A 22,792-nucleotide genomic window follows, 5' to 3' on the forward strand; every position below is an offset into this window, starting at 1 on the left:
TGCAGCGAATTTTTGAAAAAGAGTGTGACGTGAAAACATTACATTTATGCTACAATTGCTTGTCATCAAATCACGGAGAAAAGGATTGCAAAAGTCGCTTTGGCTGCCTTATTTGTACTATGAGACACAATACTTTGTTACAGAAGGGAACGGAAACGCAAACAACTAATATATACATAAATCGAGTGGAAGCACAACCTAGTACTAGTGCTGCCGCTCTTACAAACCAAATACAGTCCAGTGCAAACCTAGAACCAACTGTTTTTACTACTTTGACCCTCCAAGATAAGCGAATAACTGAGCGATAATCTGAAGGAAAGCTACTTTTCACAGCAAGAATATAAATTGAAACCAAAAGATAACTTTACGATGCCTGAGCTCTAATAGACTCAGGATCACATTCCACCTTTATTTCTGAAAAGATTAAAAACTTTTTGAATCTGCCTACACGGAACAACTTAGTTTATGTCAATGGCTTAAGTCTATTTGTTTCTGAGACTTCAATCTTGCTTATTTACTATGCGATCCAAATGCGACCCTAGCTTTAAACTGGAAGTCTGGGCTCCAATTTTGAAGAACTTACCCTCAGAGCAGCATTAGAACTGGCTTACCCGAAATTTTACGTCACTCAGCCAATCGAATTACTTATTGGAATGAACATAGGACCATTTATATTCAAAATTGGAACTCCGATTAAAACATTTTGATCAATTTTAACACAAAAACAAAGTTTGTGTGGATAGTTGGAGGACACATACCGGGAGGCCCACTTCAACGAAAACAAATATCACTTCTAAACACAACTCCAATAGATAAAGTATTTACACGTTTTTGGAAGGTGAAGAACAAGAAGAACAATTTTGTGAACAAAACTTCAATGAAACAATAATACGGAACAAGGATGGAAGATATGTGGTGACTCTCCCATTCAAAAAAATGAAAAGAATTAGGGAATTCCCGAAACATCGCCCTAGTTCAATTCTACAGAATGGAGAAATAACTTATGAAAACGCCCGATATAAAAGAACAATATGATGCCTCAATACTAGAATACTTGGAACTTGGTCAAATGAGGAAAATATATCCGAATGAAATAGATAAAATGCCAAATTATTATGTACCACATCACGCTGTGATAAAACCCGATCGACTCACAACGACCTTTTAGCATTGAAAACTCTTAAACTGGTAGAAGATGTAAAAGATTCGTATCCTAGAGTCGCAAACATCATTTTGAATAATATATGAATCAATCCAAACCAGAAAGGAGTTAACTGCCGCTTTATACTCTGCTGGTTTTACACACACGAAATGGGCATCAAATAATCACAAAATAATACAAGATATTCCACATGAACAATTACTACCACTTAATTGGCTAGACATTTCCGAAGATGCTTCCACTAAGGACCTGGGAATTCGATGGAATATCTCAGGTGATTGTGGATGGCTGACACCGGTGGTTGTCGTAGCTAAGCTAATAATGCAACAAATCTGGCTAGACAAAATTGACTAGGATGATCAATTGAAGCCAATAACTCACATGAACTGGGAAAATTTTGTTAAAAACAGCAATGATATTGAATAACTCTGAGTTCATCGATGGATTCGATACACACTAGATGGTTCTGTAGAGATTCATAGATTTTGTGACGCGTCAGAAAGCGCGTATGGAGCTAATCTATATATATTCGCGTGGAAAATACTGACCATAAAAAACATACATTCTTATTAGCAGCAAAGACTCGTGTCGCTCCTATTAAAAAACTATCAATACCTACACTCGTGTTATGCGGGGCAGTATTACTATTAAAATTAGCAAAATCCATAGTTAATAGTCTACAAAAACCCAAATATTCGACACAATTTTGGGACAGACTCTACCATCGATTTAGCATGGTTAAAAAGCCTGCTTGTCATTGGAGCATATTTGTTTGACCTAGGGTATCAGAAATTTCTGATAATTTCGGAAACGAAAATTGGAAACATGTCGATTCGGAAAATAATCCAGCTGATATTGCGAGCCGTGGATGTTCACCAGACGAGCTAAGGACCAATGAACTCTTGAACTCAATGCCTCAGAATGCCAAAATACCGTTGACCAACACAAGATATTCCAAAGGACATGAATTTGGAAGCCAAAGCGACGGAAACGACGGAAAACGGTCTTGCATAATTCGCGCACAAAAATTCGTTTATGCCGACGAACTCACTAATGAAAAAGCCTCAACCCATTTCTAGACACAAATGGTATTGTTAGAGCAAATTCCGGATTGGCACAATCGTCATCCAATAATACTACCACATCTCGCAAAACTTATCACATTGTTAGTCGAATTTACCTATAAGATTGCCTAACATGGTGGTAATAATTAATGACCAGTGTACCTAGGTTCAAATTCTGGATATTTTGACTCATGTCGCTAATCAATCAAACCATACGCAAATGTCGAATTTGTTTAATTCACAAAAAACAAACCCAAACTCAAATAATGGCTTCGCTACAACCTGAACGTAGTTTTTTTTCTCGACCCTTTACAAATACATGGGTAGATTTTGCAGGATTCTTTCACATTAAAAATTATTCTGGAAGACCCTGCTTTATTACAAAAGGCTATTCAAAACAAGTTAACTCAAAATCTTATTTGGAAATTTGTTCCGCCTGGCGCTCCGCACATGGTTGGCTTGTGGGAAGCTGGAGTTAAATTATTTAAAATTCGTTTGCAAAAAGTATCCCAAGACACTTTTGAAGAATTTATCACTATTTTAGCAAGAATTGAAGGTTATCTTAATTCGATGACCCAAGTCACCTTTCCTCTTTGACTCCTGGTCATTTCTTAATAGGAACATCGATTCTTACCCCAGCAGAACCAGACATTTCAGATACAGATTTAAGCTTAGTCAATATTTGGAAAATACTCAAAGTTATTTTGCAATATTTTTGTTACAGAGGGAAATTAGAATATCTTCACGAACTTCACTGAAGAACGAAGTGGAAATATGAAGAAGAGAACATAAAAGAAGGAGATTTAGTTGTCGTAAAAGATGATAGGTTGGTTCTACATGTATGGAAGTTAGATCGTATCGAAAAAGCGTACCCATAACAAAAATTGTCAAATTGATTCTTACTCAAAAAAGAACTTGGTACTCAATTTTGCTTCTTTTAGATATGGCCGCTTACTTCCCCAACCAGGACTGCCCTTCAGCAAGAACCGCCAGTAGACGCATACTGCCAATCCGCCAATCCGTTTGTACCACCTGGAAATATACATTTTAGACTCCACAAAGTATATATGTATATTCTTGATCAGCATAAAATTCTATGTCGATTTAGCCATGTCCTTCTGTGGAAAACACTCTAGCTTCCGAACGAAATGAAGTAGATTGATAACATTTTACACAAATGTATATTTTTCTGGAGGACTTTTGGTATTGAAAATGGACCATGTAGGTCCACGTTTTGGTATACCCCAATATAAAGGTACTTCCCTATTTTCGGCATTTTGGTGATTTAAGCGACATTATTCACCGAAAATGTTTCAAATTTGGTATTTGAAGCTTGTAATGGATACTACAGCCTATGTAGAAAATTGTCCGTACAGGTCCACGCCTTCATGTACACGTCGTTGTATAGACCCTAATACAACGGCTACATTCGGGGTTTTTTAAATAGTAACAGAACTTTTAACGGATTTTATTTTTTGGAAAATGGCCAGAACTATTCCAAATGGCGGAGGGAGTTCAAAAAAACTTATCCTCATTTTAAAAATTCAAATTTGAATAAAAGTTTAAATATTAAGCCAAGTTAGTCCTTTTCATTGGGCAACTTTTTTTTTTTTTTGGTAACACAACAAAATTTTGTAAAAGTTAAAGCTCAGCTTTCAAAATGTGTAAAACTTGATAAATTAGCAAATTGCGTCAACGATCTTCTGGATTATATTTTTCAATTTTTTTTTCAATAATTAAACCATAAATAAGTAAACATTGGAATAAGCAAGATGGCGCTGAGCTCAATAAATGGACAAATTCAAAGTCTTTTGGATGAAAAGTCAGTTTGACGTATCGCGGTCAGCTCCATGCGATACAGACACTTTTAATGGTGGGTAAAGAGAATGGCCGAGATCTTTTTCAGCAATTTACATAAACAACTCAAATTTAAGCAATGTCAACAAATTATTCCAATTAACGAAAAAAAAACAAGAGAAGATCGAGAAATTATTTCGCATGCCTTACTAACAAATGTTGGATTTATATTAGCATGGAAAAATCTCACGGATCTTTACGAGAATAAAAGAATGCAAATTAATGAGAAATTAATACACTTTTTAATCTACCTGGAGTTCTTCAGAATCAAGCCACACGACACTGGTAATGCTTGATGTCGCATACACATTTATTCAACGAAGAATTCGACAACTAGTTAATCGATTGTAAACAAATCCCAAAATGGAAACAATTCGACGCTTTCTTAAGAAACAAATTCAAAACTTTGGAGTCTGTTGGAAATATAAAGCCCTATATATCAAAACTTGCTCAACAAAAACCAACTAACAATCACAAACAACATTTTAAAACATTTTAAACAAATGTCTCTAAAATGTTGTTTGTAATTGTTAGTTGGTTTTTGTTGAGCAAGTTTTGATATATAACATTATCCCAACAAAATAAACCGAAAAATACTCAAACATGTAAATTCTGCAAATCAAATCATTTCTTTAGAGATTGCAGCGAATTTTTGAAAAAGAGTGTGACGTGAAAACATTACATTTATGCTACAATTGCTTGTCATCAAATCACGGAGAAAAGGATTGCAAAAGTCGCTTTGGCTGCCTTATTTGTACTATGAGACACAATACTTTGTTACAGAAGGGAACGGAAACGCAAACAACTAATATATACATAAATCGAGTGGAAGCACAACCTAGTACTAGTGCTGCCGCTCTTACAAACCAAATACAGTCCAGTGCAAACCTAGAACCAACTGTTTTTACTACTTTGACCCTCCAAGATAAGCGAATAACTGAGCGATAATCTGAAGGAAAGCTACTTTTCACAGCAAGAATATAAATTGAAACCAAAAGATAACTTTACGATGCCTGAGCTCTAATAGACTCAGGATCACATTCCACCTTTATTTCTGAAAAGATTAAAAACTTTTTGAATCTGCCTACACGGAACAACTTAGTTTATGTCAATGGCTTAAGTCTATTTGTTTCTGAGACTTCAATCTTGCTTATTTACTATGCGATCCAAATGCGACCCTAGCTTTAAACTGGAAGTCTGGGCTCCAATTTTGAAGAACTTACCCTCAGAGCAGCATTAGAACTGGCTTACCCGAAATTTTACGTCACTCAGCCAATCGAATTACTTATTGGAATGAACATAGGACCATTTATATTCAAAATTGGAACTCCGATTAAAACATTTTGATCAATTTTAACACAAAAACAAAGTTTGTGTGGATAGTTGGAGGACACATACCGGGAGGCCCACTTCAACGAAAACAAATATCACTTCTAAACACAACTCCAATAGATAAAGTATTTACACGTTTTTGGAAGGTGAAGAACAAGAAGAACAATTTTGTGAACAAAACTTCAATGAAACAATAATACGGAACAAGGATGGAAGATATGTGGTGACTCTCCCATTCAAAAAAATGAAAAGAATTAGGGAATTCCCGAAACATCGCCCTAGTTCAATTCTACAGAATGGAGAAATAACTTATGAAAACGCCCGATATAAAAGAACAATATGATGCCTCAATACTAGAATACTTGGAACTTGGTCAAATGAGGAAAATATATCCGAATGAAATAGATAAAATGCCAAATTATTATGTACCACATCACGCTGTGATAAAACCCGATCGACTCACAACGACCTTTTAGCATTGAAAACTCTTAAACTGGTAGAAGATGTAAAAGATTCGTATCCTAGAGTCGCAAACATCATTTTGAATAATATATGAATCAATCCAAACCAGAAAGGAGTTAACTGCCGCTTTATACTCTGCTGGTTTTACACACACGAAATGGGCATCAAATAATCACAAAATAATACAAGATATTCCACATGAACAATTACTACCACTTAATTGGCTAGACATTTCCGAAGATGCTTCCACTAAGGACCTGGGAATTCGATGGAATATCTCAGGTGATTGTGGATGGCTGACACCGGTGGTTGTCGTAGCTAAGCTAATAATGCAACAAATCTGGCTAGACAAAATTGACTAGGATGATCAATTGAAGCCAATAACTCACATGAACTGGGAAAATTTTGTTAAAAACAGCAATGATATTGAATAACTCTGAGTTCATCGATGGATTCGATACACACTAGATGGTTCTGTAGAGATTCATAGATTTTGTGACGCGTCAGAAAGCGCGTATGGAGCTAATCTATATATATTCGCGTGGAAAATACTGACCATAAAAAACATACATTCTTATTAGCAGCAAAGACTCGTGTCGCTCCTATTAAAAAACTATCAATACCTACACTCGTGTTATGCGGGGCAGTATTACTATTAAAATTAGCAAAATCCATAGTTAATAGTCTACAAAAACCCAAATATTCGACACAATTTTGGGACAGACTCTACCATCGATTTAGCATGGTTAAAAAGCCTGCTTGTCATTGGAGCATATTTGTTTGACCTAGGGTATCAGAAATTTCTGATAATTTCGGAAACGAAAATTGGAAACATGTCGATTCGGAAAATAATCCAGCTGATATTGCGAGCCGTGGATGTTCACCAGACGAGCTAAGGACCAATGAACTCTTGAACTCAATGCCTCAGAATGCCAAAATACCGTTGACCAACACAAGATATTCCAAAGGACATGAATTTGGAAGCCAAAGCGACGGAAACGACGGAAAACGGTCTTGCATAATTCGCGCACAAAAATTCGTTTATGCCGACGAACTCACTAATGAAAAAGCCTCAACCCATTTCTAGACACAAATGGTATTGTTAGAGCAAATTCCGGATTGGCACAATCGTCATCCAATAATACTACCACATCTCGCAAAACTTATCACATTGTTAGTCGAATTTACCTATAAGATTGCCTAACATGGTGGTAATAATTAATGACCAGTGTACCTAGGTTCAAATTCTGGATATTTTGACTCATGTCGCTAATCAATCAAACCATACGCAAATGTCGAATTTGTTTAATTCACAAAAAACAAACCCAAACTCAAATAATGGCTTCGCTACAACCTGAACGTAGTTTTTTTTCTCGACCCTTTACAAATACATGGGTAGATTTTGCAGGATTCTTTCACATTAAAAATTATTCTGGAAGACCCTGCTTTATTACAAAAGGCTATTCAAAACAAGTTAACTCAAAATCTTATTTGGAAATTTGTTCCGCCTGGCGCTCCGCACATGGTTGGCTTGTGGGAAGCTGGAGTTAAATTATTTAAAATTCGTTTGCAAAAAGTATCCCAAGACACTTTTGAAGAATTTATCACTATTTTAGCAAGAATTGAAGGTTATCTTAATTCGATGACCCAAGTCACCTTTCCTCTTTGACTCCTGGTCATTTCTTAATAGGAACATCGATTCTTACCCCAGCAGAACCAGACATTTCAGATACAGATTTAAGCTTAGTCAATATTTGGAAAATACTCAAAGTTATTTTGCAATATTTTTGTTACAGAGGGAAATTAGAATATCTTCACGAACTTCACTGAAGAACGAAGTGGAAATATGAAGAAGAGAACATAAAAGAAGGAGATTTAGTTGTCGTAAAAGATGATAGGTTGGTTCTACATGTATGGAAGTTAGATCGTATCGAAAAAGCGTACCCATAACAAAAATTGTCAAATTGATTCTTACTCAAAAAAGAACTTGGTACTCAATTTTGCTTCTTTTAGATATGGCCGCTTACTTCCCCAACCAGGACTGCCCTTCAGCAAGAACCGCCAGTAGACGCATACTGCCAATCCGCCAATCCGTTTGTACCACCTGGAAATATACATTTTAGACTCCACAAAGTATATATGTATATTCTTGATCAGCATAAAATTCTATGTCGATTTAGCCATGTCCTTCTGTGGAAAACACTCTAGCTTCCGAACGAAATGAAGTAGATTGATAACATTTTACACAAATGTATATTTTTCTGGAGGACTTTTGGTATTGAAAATGGACCATGTAGGTCCACGTTTTGGTATACCCCAATATAAAGGTACTTCCCTATTTTCGGCATTTTGGTGATTTAAGCGACATTATTCACCGAAAATGTTTCAAATTTGGTATTTGAAGCTTGTAATGGATACTACAGCCTATGTAGAAAATTGTCCGTACAGGTCCACGCCTTCATGTACACGTCGTTGTATAGACCCTAATACAACGGCTACATTCGGGGTTTTTTAAATAGTAACAGAACTTTTAACGGATTTTATTTTTTGGAAAATGGCCAGAACTATTCCAAATGGCGGAGGGAGTTCAAAAAAACTTATCCTCATTTTAAAAATTCAAATTTGAATAAAAGTTTAAATATTAAGCCAAGTTAGTCCTTTTCATTGGGCAACTTTTTTTTTTTTTGGTAACACAACAAAATTTTGTAAAAGTTAAAGCTCAGCTTTCAAAATGTGTAAAACTTGATAAATTAGCAAATTGCGTCAACGATCTTCTGGATTATATTTTTCAATTTTTTTTTCAATAATTAAACCATAAATAAGTAAACATTGGAATAAGCAAGATGGCGCTGAGCTCAATAAATGGACAAATTCAAAGTCTTTTGGATGAAAAGTCAGTTTGACGTATCGCGGTCAGCTCCATGCGATACAGACACTTTTAATGGTGGGTAAAGAGAATGGCCGAGATCTTTTTCAGCAATTTACATAAACAACTCAAATTTAAGCAATGTCAACAAATTATTCCAATTAACGAAAAAAAAACAAGAGAAGATCGAGAAATTATTTCGCATGCCTTACTAACAAATGTTGGATTTATATTAGCATGGAAAAATCTCACGGATCTTTACGAGAATAAAAGAATGCAAATTAATGAGAAATTAATACACTTTTTAATCTACCTGGAGTTCTTCAGAATCAAGCCACACGACACTGGTAATGCTTGATGTCGCATACACATTTATTCAACGAAGAATTCGACAACTAGTTAATCGATTGTAAACAAATCCCAAAATGGAAACAATTCGACGCTTTCTTAAGAAACAAATTCAAAACTTTGGAGTCTGTTGGAAATATAAAGCCCTATATATCAAAACTTGCTCAACAAAAACCAACTAACAATCACAAACAACATTTTAAAACATTTTAAACAAATGTCTCTAAAATGTTGTTTGTAATTGTTAGTTGGTTTTTGTTGAGCAAGTTTTGATATATAACATTATCCCAACAAAATAAACCGAAAAATACTCAAACATGTAAATTCTGCAAATCAAATCATTTCTTTAGAGATTGCAGCGAATTTTTGAAAAAGAGTGTGACGTGAAAACATTACATTTATGCTACAATTGCTTGTCATCAAATCACGGAGAAAAGGATTGCAAAAGTCGCTTTGGCTGCCTTATTTGTACTATGAGACACAATACTTTGTTACAGAAGGGAACGGAAACGCAAACAACTAATATATACATAAATCGAGTGGAAGCACAACCTAGTACTAGTGCTGCCGCTCTTACAAACCAAATACAGTCCAGTGCAAACCTAGAACCAACTGTTTTTACTACTTTGACCCTCCAAGATAAGCGAATAACTGAGCGATAATCTGAAGGAAAGCTACTTTTCACAGCAAGAATATAAATTGAAACCAAAAGATAACTTTACGATGCCTGAGCTCTAATAGACTCAGGATCACATTCCACCTTTATTTCTGAAAAGATTAAAAACTTTTTGAATCTGCCTACACGGAACAACTTAGTTTATGTCAATGGCTTAAGTCTATTTGTTTCTGAGACTTCAATCTTGCTTATTTACTATGCGATCCAAATGCGACCCTAGCTTTAAACTGGAAGTCTGGGCTCCAATTTTGAAGAACTTACCCTCAGAGCAGCATTAGAACTGGCTTACCCGAAATTTTACGTCACTCAGCCAATCGAATTACTTATTGGAATGAACATAGGACCATTTATATTCAAAATTGGAACTCCGATTAAAACATTTTGATCAATTTTAACACAAAAACAAAGTTTGTGTGGATAGTTGGAGGACACATACCGGGAGGCCCACTTCAACGAAAACAAATATCACTTCTAAACACAACTCCAATAGATAAAGTATTTACACGTTTTTGGAAGGTGAAGAACAAGAAGAACAATTTTGTGAACAAAACTTCAATGAAACAATAATACGGAACAAGGATGGAAGATATGTGGTGACTCTCCCATTCAAAAAAATGAAAAGAATTAGGGAATTCCCGAAACATCGCCCTAGTTCAATTCTACAGAATGGAGAAATAACTTATGAAAACGCCCGATATAAAAGAACAATATGATGCCTCAATACTAGAATACTTGGAACTTGGTCAAATGAGGAAAATATATCCGAATGAAATAGATAAAATGCCAAATTATTATGTACCACATCACGCTGTGATAAAACCCGATCGACTCACAACGACCTTTTAGCATTGAAAACTCTTAAACTGGTAGAAGATGTAAAAGATTCGTATCCTAGAGTCGCAAACATCATTTTGAATAATATATGAATCAATCCAAACCAGAAAGGAGTTAACTGCCGCTTTATACTCTGCTGGTTTTACACACACGAAATGGGCATCAAATAATCACAAAATAATACAAGATATTCCACATGAACAATTACTACCACTTAATTGGCTAGACATTTCCGAAGATGCTTCCACTAAGGACCTGGGAATTCGATGGAATATCTCAGGTGATTGTGGATGGCTGACACCGGTGGTTGTCGTAGCTAAGCTAATAATGCAACAAATCTGGCTAGACAAAATTGACTAGGATGATCAATTGAAGCCAATAACTCACATGAACTGGGAAAATTTTGTTAAAAACAGCAATGATATTGAATATCCCTGAGTTCCTCGATGGATTCGATACACACTAAATGATTCTGTAGAGATTCATAGATTTTGTGACGCATCAGAAAGCGCGTATGGAGCTTATTAGCAAAATCCATAGTTAATAGTCTACAAAAACCCAAATATTCGACACAATTTTGGGACAGACTCTACCATCGATTTAGCATAGTTAAAAAGCCTGCTTGTCATTGGAGCATATTTGTTTGACCTAGGGTATCAGAAATTTCTGATAATTTCGGAAACGAAAATTGAAAACATGTCGATTCGGAAAATAATCCAGCTGATATTGCGAGCCGTGGATGTTACCAGACGAGCTAAGGACCAATGAACTCTGGTGGCAGGGACCTCAATGCCTCAGAATGCCAAAAGACCGTTGACCAACACAAGATATTCCAAAGGACATGAATTTGGAAGCCAAAGCGACGGAAACGACGGAAAACGGTCTTGCATAATTCGCGCACAAAAATTCGTTTATGCCGACGAATTCACTAATGAAAAAGACTCAACCCATTTCTAGACACAAAGGGTATTGTTGGAGCAAATGGCGGATTGGCACAATCGTCATCCAATAATACTACCACATCTCGCAAAACTTATCACATTGTTAGTCGAATTTACCTATAAGATTGCCTAACATGGTGGTAATAATTAATGACCAGAGTACTTAGGTTCAACTTCTGTATATTTTGACTCATGTCGCTAATCAATCAAACCATACGAAAATGTAGAATTTGTTTAATTCACAAAAAACAAACCCAAACTCAAATAATGGCTTCGCTACAACCTGAACGTAGTTTTTTTCTCGACCCTTTACAAATACTGGGGTAGATTTTGCAGGAGCCTTTCACATTAAAAATTATTCTGGAAGAGCCTGCTTTATTACAAAAGGTTATGTGCGCCTGTTTGTTTGTTCCACCACTAAGGCTATACATTTAGAACCCACAAACGATTTGTCGACGTATGCCTTTCTTTCCGCGTTTTCTAGGTTCATAAGTCGGCGAGGTTGTCCGTCTTGTATATTCTCTGACAACGGAACTAACTTTGTCGGAGCGGTTGATCTATTAAAGCGATATCGATTGGCTTTCATGAAGAATATTCAAAATAGCACTATTCAAAACAACTTAACTCAAAATCTTATTTGGAAATTTGTTCCGCCTGGGGCTCCGCACATGGTTGGCTTGTGGGAAGCTGGAGTTAAATTATTTAAAATTCGTTTGCAAAAAAGTATCCCAAGACACTTTTGAAGAATTTACCACTATTTTAGCAAGAATTGAAGGCTATCTTAATTCGATGACCCAAGTCACCTTTCCCCTTTGACTCCTGGTCATTTCTTAATAGGAACATCGATTCTTACCCCAGCCGAACCAGACATTTCAGATACAGATTTAAGCTTCGTCAATATTTGGAAAATACTCAAAGTTATTTTGCAATATTTTTGTTACAGAGGGAAATTAGAATATCTTCACGAACTTCACTGAAGAATGAAGTGGAAATATGAAGAAGAGAATATAAAAGAAGAAAAAGAAGATGATAGGTTGGTTCTACATGTATGGGAGTTAGATCGAATCGAAAAAGCGTACCCATAACAAAAATTGTCAAATTGATTCTTACTCAAAAAAGAACTTAGTACTCAATTTTGCTTCTTTTAGATATGGCCACTTACTTCCCCAACCAGGACTGCCCGTCCTTCAGCAAGAACCGCCAGTAGACGCATACTGCCAATCCGACGTCCCAGTTCCACATACCCATGCCAATACGTCAACGAAGTAGATCCAACGCGGACTCCGCCAATGCCATGAGAGACCCAGTTGTTGGCAATACTCATGTGGGCTATGCCAAGAAGACCATGCCCTCAGTGCCTGTGAGAGGTTCCGCAGGCAGACTCCCTTCCAGCGATATGAGACATTGGAGCGTCGGGTGTATTGCCGAAATTGCTTGGCTGGAAGTCACATGGCCCCCGACTGCCCGTCCCTAACTGGTTGCCGCAGATGCAACGACCGGCACACCATGCATTACTGAACGGGGCGTCTCAATTAGACCTAGTTACCACTTCAGCTTTCACGTGGGAATTGGTATTTGTACCAAACGCGATGGTACGCATAACGGCCGAGGACATGGAGGGGTTTAGCATGCAGCGAGCCATTATTAGGCAAATTGCGACGATGTCAAAGATTTTTCTATGTCGCGTTCCGTCGCTTGGGTCTTCTGTCTCAAATTTACAATGGGGAGCGATTCACCACCTCTTATGGTATATTACAAATGAATACTTACAGTTTTAATTCGGGGCCCATAAAATGTTTATAATTTTGCAGAATTTTTCCCAACACTGTTGTTTGGGCATTTACCGGCGTTTATGTAGCCGCCGAAACAGAATGATGTAAATAATGTAGACATATGCATATGCACATACAAACATACATTTATACAGCCGTTGGTAAAATCCAATGCTGAATTCCAATAAACAAGCAAAACGATGCAAATTCGTTAGTTCTTTTTCACATATTTGAGAATGATAGAGTGTCCAAAGACTCAGCTATTGTCCCAGTTCATTGAGTCGCAGGGCACACCTAGCAGCTTCTTCCTCAATAAATAGGTTTAAGTTTTTTAAGTTTAAGGTTTTAAGTTGAGTAGGGTATCTAGTGCAGATTGGGGTGCGCTCCTAAACGCACCTGTAATTAGTAGCGATGCAACTCTTTGAACTTAATCAATGCTTTTGCTGAAGGTAGTTTTCCTTAGAGAGTGGTTAAGATTTGCCGGAAGACTGACTCATATAAACATTTGATTATATAAGGTTTAAGTCCCCAGCTCTTTCCTAAGGAGTTTTTGCAGGAGTAAAGTGCAATTAAGCCCTCATTCGCTCGCTCCTCGATACTCCAGTTTAATTGCTTGTCTAGGATGGTACCGAGATACTTGGCTTCCGAAGACAGGCCTAGCGTAACACCATCCAGCATTGGTAGCGCTAAATCTGGTATTTTCCGCCTACTTGTAAAAAGTACGAGCTCAGTTTTAGATGGGTTCACGCCAAGTCCGTTACAGCGTGCTCATCTGGAACATTTAACTAGAGCTCCCTGCATAAGGTCTGAAACAGTTTGCGGGAATTTCTCAGCAATCAACAAAACCACATCGTCAGCGTAAGCCACTACCTTTGTTCTGCCCTGTTCCAGCTCGATTACAATGTCATTTATTACCAAAAGCCAAAGTAGTGGTGACAGAACCCCTCCTTGCGGAGTGCCCCCAGTTACCGTTTTCCTAACAGAACACTCCCTGATGCTTGACTTAATGATTCTGCTGCTGATCATAACATCAATCCATTCGACTAGGAATGTTGGTATACTAAGTTTTGTAAAAAAAACTATGAATTGCCTCGAGTGTGACATTGTTGAAGGCCGAGAAAGGTTGTCAAAGTGAAACACAAGTTATTCAGGTTCTTCTCTACATAACCCACAACGTCGTGCAGGGAAAGTAAGCGCTGTTTCAACAGATTTACCTTTCATATAAACATGCTGAGCTGTACTTAACGAAGTTAAGGGTAGTAGAGATCTAATCTCAATATCTTTTAGTCTCTCCAGCGTTTTAAATAGAAAAGACGAGAAACTGATAGGCCTGTAGTCTTTAGGAAGTACATGACCTAGTTTCCCAGCCTTGGGGATACAAGTAACTGTAACTTCCCTCCACAGTGATGGAATGTGAGAGAGATGCAGACAAACCATAAATATCACTTTCAGGAATAGTATTATTAGCGTCGATGCATGCTGTTTCATGGCGGGAATAATGCCATCCGGTCCCGGCGACTTTAAAGGTTTGAATGAGTTTATAATCTACAAAATCTTGGGAGTGCTTACAATCCTCTCAGTCAGACTCACATCCTCCGCCCTACGATGCTGACTAAATCGATGTACCATTCGGTCATTTACCGGTCAGTGCAGTTCGGAAAATGAGTACTGGCTAACAGATTGAGAGTCTCTAGACCAGTTTCCGCCATTCCGTTTTATGCATCCAATGGATTTGGGGCGCTTTGAAAGTACTCTACGGAATCTGGAGGCTTCATTGACATCTTCTATAGACTCAGTGAAGCATACCATCTTTTGGCCTTCTTGATCTCACTGTTGTATCTGTTGAAGGCTGGTTTATAAGTCTTCCAGTCTGTCCTCAGTTTGGTCTTGTTGGTCCTATTATATAAGCGTCTGCTTGCCAGAGATTGCTAAGTCTTTCGACCACCAGACAGACTGGCATCTTTTGCAGGGAAAGTAAGCGGACAAGCTTTTTCATAGCTCCCAATCAGGATTATTGTTACTGGGAGATTACCAATAGATTACAAATTACGGAATCGTCCACAACTGAGGCGGAGGCAACTGGGAGATTACCAGTAGATCTCGGCATCCATGCAGTGTGCTCCGCAAACTTGTCCCATCAAGCCTTCCTCGAGTTTCTATCTGGTTTTTGTTGAAGTCCATCTACTGATATTTGGAATGTTATCTTCCGATGATCCGAGAAGGAGCATTCGGTAAGGGTGAGATCAATGACTTCTCCCTATTTTTATTTTGAAAAGTAGCCTCCTTTCCCCTGTTAAATATTTTGAAATTGTGTTCAAGGATAAAATCAAAAATAGACTCACCTCTGGCATTGGTATCCTTACTGCCCCATTGAAAGTGATGGGCATTGGCAACGCATCCAACGACGAGATTGCCCTAGTTTTTCAACTCCGTGAACAGCGTTTCAACTGCCTGGCCTGGCGGGTCGGGGTGTTCGTAGGGTAGATATAGGGAGACAAAAAAGAGGATTCTTTCAGATCGTGTCTCCAGTCAAACCGCCGTGGCGCCTTCTTCGCTGAAATTGTTAAGGAAGATTAAGTCAAAATTATTTTTTGAGACGATACACGTTCTAACCATTTCTCCGTTGGAGGTAGAGTAGGTAGTATACCGTTCACTCCCCAGTCCAGTCGCCTTATTTTTGAATAAATAAGATTCCTGGACCAGGGCTATGTCAACTTCAGCCTTAGTGAGGGATAGGAGAAGTTCGGCTGCGGCTGCTATGCAATAATGCAGATTAAACTGTTTTACGCTGAGCAGCTGCTGCTTCCTTTCTCCTACTACAGCGTCTTTAGACGAAATCTGATCCATCCCGTGCCAAAATGCAGTTTTCCCCCACGAGCCTGAAAGTATTCCTGGCCAGCAGTATTAATGGGTACCTTGATGACAAGGCCTCCACCTTCTGTACCTGAAGCGACTAGTCACCAGTGGTCCGTACAGAGATAGCTTTCCCAGTATTATCAGCACAAGGGCCGGGTCCACAGAAGGTTGTGACACCCATGCTGATAATACCTTTGTACGGGGTATATCCCTCAGGGATACAGCCGCTAACGCGCTTCCCTCCCAAAGTCCGCGAAAGCCAGCTACTGCGATTACAATGAAGTTTTCGCAGCAGATGAAGCCTTTTAGGATCTTCCCCTAGAAAAACTAGCTCCCTCAGACGGTCCTCAATGAGCATCCAACGAGATTTTTCTTTTCCTGCTACTCTGGTTCGAAGGTTGGGGTTTGGTAGAATCAATTTTGGCTTTAGTGGATTTAGGGTCTACAGAAGTCGTACCAATCACAACATTGGAGGTAGATAGCGCACCTGGTGGAGGAGAGGGGTTTCCTGTTGAAGTTTCTTAGCCTTGCGGATCCTCCGTTAAACGTCCCCTCTTCATCGTTGGACGAGATAAGGCGTTGGTCTAATTCGGTTCCGCCGAGGCATCGACTCCTTCAGATTCCATCTTCTTTGTCTTCGCCTTCTGCTCTTCTTTGCTTTTGTATTAGCGGAAGCCGCTTTGGATTCCGTCAATGGCGCAACAGCTGGTGCTGCAATTCTAACAACAGGAATGTTGTTGCTCTCCGCTTTACCCTTGTCCGAAGACTTGTCCCCAACTGGACTCACCTTCTTGACGGATCGGAGAGGCAAACTGCTTTTCAAGAGAGCCAGTCGCTTCGCCTCGTCGAGTCCAGGGATCACTGGGACTCGAGTATTTAGTCCGAGACTCTCCCCCAGAAACCGCAGAGCTGTCCGCGACTGCTTATTTAATTCGCAGCTGTCCGATACATCTATCGGGCGTCCCACTATCCGCAACCTGTGAATGCGTCCGGTAGCACTCAGCTGTGCTTCCACGAAGGGCGGACAGAGTATTATTACATTGTGCATTTGTTTATAGCATGCAAAAGGAAGCAAGATAAACCCATATCCGTCAATTTTCCTAAGTATTTTTGTGAGTTATGTACAGTTTGCACTTATTGCTTATTGAGTTCAAGTTTATTTGAATTTGATGAGTTTAAATTCATACGTATTTAGGCCGTAAGGTAGTATACTATTATTGGTGAAAATAGGTTCAGGCATAGCTATAGCTCCCATATATACGATTCATCCGATTTCACGTTTAAGTTTACATATCCGTAATATGCACTATATTGCACTCGTCCGATATCAAGCATTTTGTACACCAAATGTGTAATATTACCCCAAATCAGCAGTGACTTTAGCCTTAGGGCTTATATTCATATATTCTTACTATACTTCATACATGTCTTTCGTTCGATTTGATATTTAAGTCCCACAAAGACGGAATTTGCACTCTGTAACAAAGATATTTCATATACGATACACTGCTAGAAAAACCAATATATTGGTCTGTTCCAGAACTGAAAAAATGTTTTTAAGTTTTTAAAGTTTTTACAACGTTTTTAAAGTTTTTACAACGATAACCGATTCTCCCCTTGTGATATCGAAGAAAATTGAAAAACTAGTAGATTCTTGCAGTTACTGGAACAGACTATATATTTTTCATCCGATTTGATATTTCAGCCCCCCACAGCCGTAATATACACACATATGTTGGTTCAATTAGATGTGGAATTTAATTAAAGATGTCGAATTTACTCCACTATAGCTCTAATAAATATGCATTGTGGTGTACGGTATGATAAAGTCTCCCGACTTTTTTCATGTCCTGGTGGACATATACTTAAGCCAGTATGGGCCTGATGTGCGCCTTAGACCAAGAGGTTTTTGAAAGATGGTGGGAAATTCAGTTGCCTATACAAAACTCCTTAACCGATTTATTCATTTACCATGATCTCATTTAGGTTCTGGTACGGAGTCGTTCCTTAAGAATTGCGATATGATATTTGCAAACGCTGAGAATTGGCAGTGAATATGCCAATGTTTCATCCTCTTCCCCGTATGCACTGCATAAGCAGTTATCTACACAACCTATCTTGTACAGATAAACTTCTAAGCCCGTGTGACCCGTAAGGATCACTGTTACCCCACTAATCTCTTTCTTACTTTTATCTCCCCTCATAGGATTTTTGTGGTTTCCCTACGCTCTCATTGTTCCATAGGGATATATGGGCGTTTCTTACCCATGTAAAAGCATTTAGTGGTATTGGATTGTCGAAATTTACTATTGCTAACCCCCTGCCTGTTTTGGCGCGAGAGTTCGCTATCTCGTTACCCTCAATTCCCGTATGACCTGGTTCTAAGATAATGTGTGCTGAGCCGTGTTAGAAATAGTTGTTGATTGAATTTATACATTCCAATACGGGTTTTGAATGTACTGTTTTGGATGTTATTGCTTTTATAGCGATTTTATTGTCCGTTAGTACGTTTAGGGTGCCGGCCTCCCTCCCCTTGAAGAATCATACTATTATAAGTTGTCCAGCATCTATGAGCTTTATTTGCTCTTTCTTGTGCGTGGTCTCTCCAATTACGTTTCCTATCTAGAATCGCGCCCAGATATTTAACGTTATTGGAAACGTTGATTGTCTTATTTAGGAAGACTGGTTTATCGAAGTGGCCCAGTTTTGTTTTCCTGGTGAAAAGACAAATCTTAGTTTTTTTCCGGAATTACATTAACTATTTAAAATTCTTCGTCGGTAAAACTTATTAAAAGACTGTTTATGGTAGTAACCCTCAGGGGATGTGAATAAATCTCTCCCGGTGGCGTTTCTTGGCCAATTTTGTCAAATAGCCCACATGTTATCTATCGATTCCTTTTCATATAGTTTATGCAACCCCTTAAAGCCCGGTCAACCTGGGAAGTTTCTAAGGATTAGATGAGTGCATCTGTGCTGACGTTATTGTAAGCGGCTCCGATATCAATGCATACCTCCAGTGTATAAATTAAAGGGCTGCAAATGTGACAATTTTCTCTATTTATGCCATTGAGGGAAAACGCTCGTCATGTTATGCCCTGTTGGATCAAACGCATAACAATACGTGATATCCAACCCAATGATAGATGTCTCGTCATGTCGGTCAGACTCAAACCCATCGTCATAACATGCAATGACCATTAAAAGGGGATGTTGAATAGTGTGTCATACAAAAATGTTCTACCAAAACATAACAACAACAATGAAACAAATGCCAACAAAAAAGACACACGTAATGAAGGCAAATCGCAATCGCTACCAATTTTTTCCGATGTATGAAGAAATACATTTTTTGTAATAAAGTATTAATTTGGGATACTGACATATTTCAGTTAATGGTCCACGGTTATTGACGAAACCATCCAAATTGTCAATACTTATTAAAAAAACTTTTACAAATTTTATAAAAAAAACACGATTTTTGCCTCCAGTACTGAGGTGTAATTGAAAATGAGTGTTACTTTAATTCGTGTAAACAACACTATATACTTCCATTGTTCTATTCTGTGAATATTCTGTTATTGAATGAGAGTCATATCTCTGCCCACATACTGTAATTTTAAAAGAACACTATATTTAGGTGGAATATAGGGAAACAATATTTTTTTATTATTTATGATAGACACCAATAAATTGGGATCGTCAAGTATATATTCCATTTTTTCTATTCATTTGTTGATGTCTATGCATGTTTTGATATTGAATGAGAGTCATATCTGCTAGATATTACTATTAGATAATAATAATAAGAATATTTTTAATTATTGGTTTGGTATACAGTTTTATATTTACCCGTTGTTTGTTACTTCAAAATTACAGCACACACAATAGCACATCCTCACCGTCGAAAGAAAAAAACACTCCAACACTCTCTCAATTTAAGCACACGAACACAAATGATACACAATTTGACGATGACATGGTTCGATGTCATCGTCGACACCCTGCATTTATGGAGAACACCATGCAAATATTCGAGTCAGCCATGCCAAGATCGAACCTTAGACAATGGCACACCTGAATCAAAATGGGGGATGATGTTGGTTGTCATCGCCTATCAAATACATAGCGCTTGATTCATAATTCATACAATTCGTCTTGTGCTGGCCTTTAGTATACATCTTTTTATAAAAAGGTGCTCTCGATGTGGTGTAAAGCTTCATGTAATACGGTTTCCACTGAACGTCCTTTAATGTATTCATGTCATTTTTTTCGATTTCTGTTTCGACTCCCTGTTTTGTGTTGCTTGGAGCTCCTCTTTCTCCTTTCGCTGTCACTTTTGGATTTATCGTCTAGTCCGATTCTCACCTTGTTGTTCTTGAGTCTGAACGCGTTTGAGATATAAAAAGCAATGCCCTTAGTCTTTGCCAAACCCCCCAAGCAACACAGAACAGGGAGTCGGTGACATAATTACCGACTCTCAAAAAGCCCGTCTACTGGAGGACCAATGATCGAGGTCATCCAGATCAACCTTCATCGGAGCGAGACGGCAACCTTGGCTCTGATGAAACTAATAAATTCAGGTAAGATTAACATTGGTTAATTTAGAAACCTTGGACAGTTCAGAACAAGGTCTCTGGACTAAACCATATTAACTACCAACTATTCTATGCCAATACAGGGTCTCGACTGAGAACTTGTATAATATGTCACAAAAACTTATGTTTTATTTTCTCCTCAGAGTTGTCAACATCGAACGCAAGAGTACTAAGGCAGGGGAATGGAAACAGATACCTAGCGTCAGTATACCTGCCGACATTACCACCTACGTCGGAACTGCAAAAACTGGTGAGCAAAACAAAACAATCAGGTAACGAAGTTCTAGTAGGTAGCGATGCTAACTATCACCGCATTGCGTGGCGTAGTACTAACACTAATAAAAGGGGTGAGTCCCTACTAGATTGTCTAAATACTAACGTCCTAATAATTCTTAACATTGGGAATAAAGCGACCTTTGTAAACTAAATTAGGGACAAGGTTTTAGACATTACTTTTTGTTGATGAAATCTTATAAACGAGATTCAGAATTGGAGGGTTTTGCGAGAACACTCTTTCTCGGATCATAGGTATATAAGGTTTCAACTAACACGGCCGCCGCCGAACCCAATACGTTTCCGGAACAAATCCAAGACTTACTGGATGAAGTATGGGAGACTAGTAAAAGAGAGGCTAGGGCGTGGAAAAATTGAATGCCTAAGCACAGACGACGTAGACAGAGATGCCAATAGGTTAACGGAGAACCTAGTAAAGTCTTTCGAGGAATGCTGGGGGAAATACGTAACAAAGGAAAAGAGGTCCGAAGACTTTAAAACACAACTCGGCGTAAAAAACTAGCAGTATTCTGGGACAGCTACCATAACAAACTTAAAGAATATAACAAAATAGTAAGAACAGCTAAACGAAACTCCTAGAAGCTTTTCTGCGAACAGGATGATAGCGTGAATGATGTTTCAAAAATAAAAAAAGCTTCTTTCAACAACAAGAAACAAGATGGGAACAATAAAGAGATCTTAGGGCTTCTGATGAGTACACACTTCCCGCCGAGCATCACGACACACGTGGATATACCGGAAGATAGAAGGATTGAGACTGAGGAAGCACCTAAAACTGATGAATCGATGGTAAAGGAAGTCATCAGAAGTTTCAAACCGTTTAAGGCAGCGGGAGCAGATATGATCTTCCCAGCTCTGCTCCAAATAGAAGTGGACCTTATTTTACACACACTTCCCGCCGAGCATCACGACACACGTGGATATAACGGAAGATAGAAGGATTGAGACTGAGGAAGCACCTAAAACTGATGAATCGATGGTAAAGGAAGTCATCAGAAGTTTCAAACCGTTTAAGGCAGCGGGAGCAGATATGATCTTCCCGGCTCTGCTCCAAATAGAAGTGGACCTTATTTTATCAATCTTAGCCGGAATTTTCAACGCGTGCTTAAAGTTTCCATATACCCCTAAAGCCTGGCAGAAATCGAAAGCAGTTTTTATTCCCAAACCTGGTAAGGCAAGCTACGTAATACCCAAATCTTATCGACCGATAAGTCTAACATCGTTCTTACTCAAAACCATGGAAGGTACAATCGACACCACGATTAAGAGCAGAATTGCAAACGATATGCTTAAATACAAACAGCATGCATACGTTAAAGGACGTTCAGTGGAAACCGCATAACATGAGGTTGTACACCACATCGAGAGCACATTCGATAAGAAGATATATACACTAGCAGTATGCATTGACATCAAAGGTGCGTTCAACAACGTCAGCACAGATACACTCATCCAATCCTTAGATAATTTTCAGGTCGACCGGACCCTAAGGGACTGGATAAACCATATGCTAAGGAATAGATGGATAAGCTGTGGGCTACATGACGTTAGGGTCAAATTTAGTCAAGGAACTCCTCAGGGAGGGATATTATCACCTGTTTTGTGTGTTACAACAAATAATAGTCTTTTAAGGACTTTGACCAATGAAAGCTTTGAACCCGTCTATTATGCAGACGACGTTATAATATATATAATACTTCTGCACTTGCTGTGCAGAAGGGCCGAGTCGGCTA

General features: G+C 38.3%; 1 protein-coding gene across 4 annotated transcripts in view; it reads left to right on the plus strand.

Annotated features, from left to right (window-relative positions):
• Positions 1–19,844: 19,844 nt before the first annotated feature.
• Positions 19,845–22,792, plus strand: part of LOC131805660 (uncharacterized) — a 61,280-nt gene continuing 58,332 nt past the window's right edge. For 3 of the 4 annotated variants that reach the window (XR_009343750.1, XR_009343751.1, XM_059129133.1), the window contains exon 1: positions 19,845–21,015. Coding sequence is in view for 2 of the 4 variants with exons in the window: in XM_059129133.1 (XP_058985116.1) it covers positions 20,874–21,015 (142 nt within the window). In the remaining 2 variants the exon portion in view is untranslated. The remainder of the gene's footprint in view (positions 21,016–22,792) is intronic. The other variant, XM_059129134.1, reaches the window with a different exon arrangement.

Source organism: Musca domestica, unplaced genomic scaffold (assembly GCF_030504385.1).
Source record: "Musca domestica strain aabys unplaced genomic scaffold, Musca_domestica.polishedcontigs.V.1.1 6, whole genome shotgun sequence".
Classification (NCBI taxonomy): Eukaryota; Metazoa; Arthropoda; class Insecta; order Diptera; family Muscidae; genus Musca; species Musca domestica.